We start from the raw sequence: 2,636 nt of genomic DNA, 5'->3' as shown, positions 1-2,636 counted from the left end.
CCCCCCCAGCCACATCTAAAACACCCTCCGCACCGGGGGTTTCCCCAGGCGCATGCGGAGGCTGCAGGTTCCTTCTTCCCTCTCGTATTCCCTTATATGTCCCGGGCAACGAAAGCCACGACTGCAGCAACGCCCGCGCTGAGCAGCAGTGCTGGCAGCCCGGCTCTTCCCTCTCCTGCTTCAGGTGGTTTCTGTGCAGCGGCTCCTCACCAGCGTGGGAGAAGGACAGACATCCAACCGTGCTCTTGGGGGGGGTTCAGGCGACACACAGAGATGGTAACGGGCCCTTTCTCTCCGCCCTCCCCAGAGGCTCAGATCACCATGATGCAGCAGCGGATTGACCGCCTGGCTCTGCTCAACGAGAAGCAAGCCGCAGACCAGCTGGAGCCCAAGGAGATGGAGGAGCTGAGGGAGAAGAACGAGAGGTAATCCTCCGGGGACGTCTGCTCCCTCCCACCAGGCTGGTCCTTGTCACTCCCACGTCCCCGGGCTCCGTGCTGTCTGTCTCTTCCCCAGCAAGGCACAGAAGAGGGGCGAGGGAAAACCTTCCTGCAGTTCTCTCCCAGCTCCTCTGCAGCTGCACCCCAGGGAGGACATGGCTTTGGCCAGAATCACAGAAGGATTTGGGTGGGCAGGGGCCGTCAAAGCTCATCCAGCCCAACCCCTGCCATCTTTTAAATACCTCCAGGGACGAGGACTCGACCACCTCCCTGGGCAAAGCCTCTTCTTCCTCATGCCCAGCCTGGATCCCCCCTCCTTCAGTTTAAATCCATCCCCCCTTGTCCTGTTGCTACAGGCCCTGCTAACAAGTCCGTCCCCCCCTTTCTTACCAGCCCCCGTTAAGCCCTGCAAGGCCGCACTCAGCTCTGCCCGCAGCCTCCTCTTCTCCAGGCTGAGCACCCCCAACTCTCCCAGCCTTTCCCCAGCGCAGAGGGGCTCCAGCCCTCGCACCATTCCCGTGGCCTCCTCCGGCCCCGCTCCAGCAGGTCCCTGTCTGTCCTGCGCTGGGGACCCCCGAGCTGGACGCAGGGCTCCGGGGGGGTCTGACCGGAGCGGGGCAGAGGGGCAGAATCCCCTCCCTCGCCCCGCTGGCCATGCTTCAGGGAGTTGCTGGGCACATTGCACCTCGTGGTCGGGGCGATTACAGCCCGTAGCCCTTTTTTTATCACAGCAGGCAGGGAGCCGGTCCCACACCCCGCAGCGTGTTCGGACAGCCCACTCCTCACCCAGACCCCCGCATGGGCACAGCCGTCCCTGCTGTGGGGAGAGGGGTGCTGCCCGTGTGGGTCTCACCTGCCTCCAGCAGAGCCTGCGTGGTCTTCCCAGCTCTGGGATAGGCTCTGCATCACCAAAAGCTTTCAGCTTTACTGGAGCTCCTGACCCCAGCCCCTTCCCCCAGCTGCAAGCCCTCCAGTTTGGTCCAGTTTGATCGGATCTGAACTGGGCTGTCGTGCACTTGAATTCTGTCTCCTGCCGCGCTGCATCCCGGTCTTTGCCCTGTCCCTGTGCAGCGACGTGTTTGCTTGGGAAGGATGCCCAGCGCCTGCTGGCAGGTGCCAGGCCTTTTTTTGTCCTTTCCTCACTTATTTCCCTTTCCAGAGGGGTGGCTGGTGTCCTGCAGCCGCTTCTGCCCTCGGTTCAGAGTGCTTGGGCCCATGCAAAGCACAAACGTTGCTTATCTCTGCTCCACTTTGCGACGTACTGGGACCCAGTTTAGAGCTGAATTTATGGCCATTTCTCGCCACGGCACAGAGGTACCTCGGTACCTTCGTTTCCTCAGCAACATCCAGTGGCATCGGACCCCAGCGCTGTCCTCACCCACCTTGGGCTTTCACCCCCTGCTTTAACACCTCCTCTCCCGCAGCCTGATGGTGCGCTTGCACGAGGCCCTCAAGCAGTGCCAGGACCTGAAGACTGAAAAAGGCCAGATGGACCGAAAAATCAACCAGCTCTCCGAGGAGAACGGGGATCTTTCCTTCAAGGTACGGGGTGCTGAGTCCTCTCCGTGTCCCCGCAGCCCAGTCGTTTGTGGGGAGAACTCGACAGCAGTGCTGGACGCTGGCCCACTTAGCGCTCTGGCCTCGTGTGACCTTGATCTGGTGACCGAGCCTGCTCTGGGCTCCGGATCCTGATCCAAAGGGGAACCGTGGTGGGGGAGACAGGGGCTGGGTGGAGTTGCCTGCATGCGGTGCTGTGGGTGCGGGGCGTGAGCACCCAGGACCTGGGATACCCGTGGGTACCGCAGGGCTCAGCGCTCGGGAGAGGGGAGCTGAGCAGAGCCCTGGGCAGCGTGGGCACTCTCTGACCTTCCTCTGGGACCGGGTTTTCCCTCGGCAGGACCCCCAGCCACTTGGTCCAGCTGCAGGAAGCCCTGAACGAGCTCTCGGAGGAGCACAACGCGGCCCTGGCGCAGTCGCAGGAAAAGCAAGGGCAGCTGGAGAGCGAGCTGCGTGCTGCCCTGCAGGAGAAGGTGAGGGGGTCCCGGGCTGGGGGACGCGTGCCGGCATGCAGCAGCCTCCTGGGGCTGGCTCGTGCCCTGCCGGCTCTGCGGGGAGCGGGCAGAGCCTCCTGCCCGCCCATGCCGGCACACGGGGAGAGGCTGTGCGACAGCCGGCTCCCGCCAGGAGGCTCCCCCT

The 2,636-nt window shown here is 63.5% G+C and overlaps 1 protein-coding gene across 1 annotated transcript in view; it reads left to right on the top strand.

The window, feature by feature from the left end:
- The window catches only part of LOC104133708 (nuclear mitotic apparatus protein 1-like), a gene marked incomplete at its 5' end in the record, with an annotated part of 17,129 nt that overhangs the window by 5,921 nt on the left and 8,572 nt on the right, over window positions 1–2,636 (top strand). The window contains 3 exon segments of the mRNA XM_035902571.1: window positions 308–425; window positions 1,865–1,996; window positions 2,338–2,601. Of these exon segments, the coding sequence (XP_035758464.1) occupies window positions 308–425; window positions 1,865–1,996; window positions 2,338–2,601 (514 nt within the window).

Source organism: Egretta garzetta, unplaced genomic scaffold (genome assembly GCF_000687185.1).
Source record: "Egretta garzetta isolate BGI_Z169 unplaced genomic scaffold, ASM68718v1 scaffold1319, whole genome shotgun sequence".
Classification (NCBI taxonomy): domain Eukaryota; kingdom Metazoa; phylum Chordata; class Aves; order Pelecaniformes; family Ardeidae; genus Egretta; species Egretta garzetta.
This window is presented reverse-complemented; position numbering and strand designations above follow the sequence as displayed.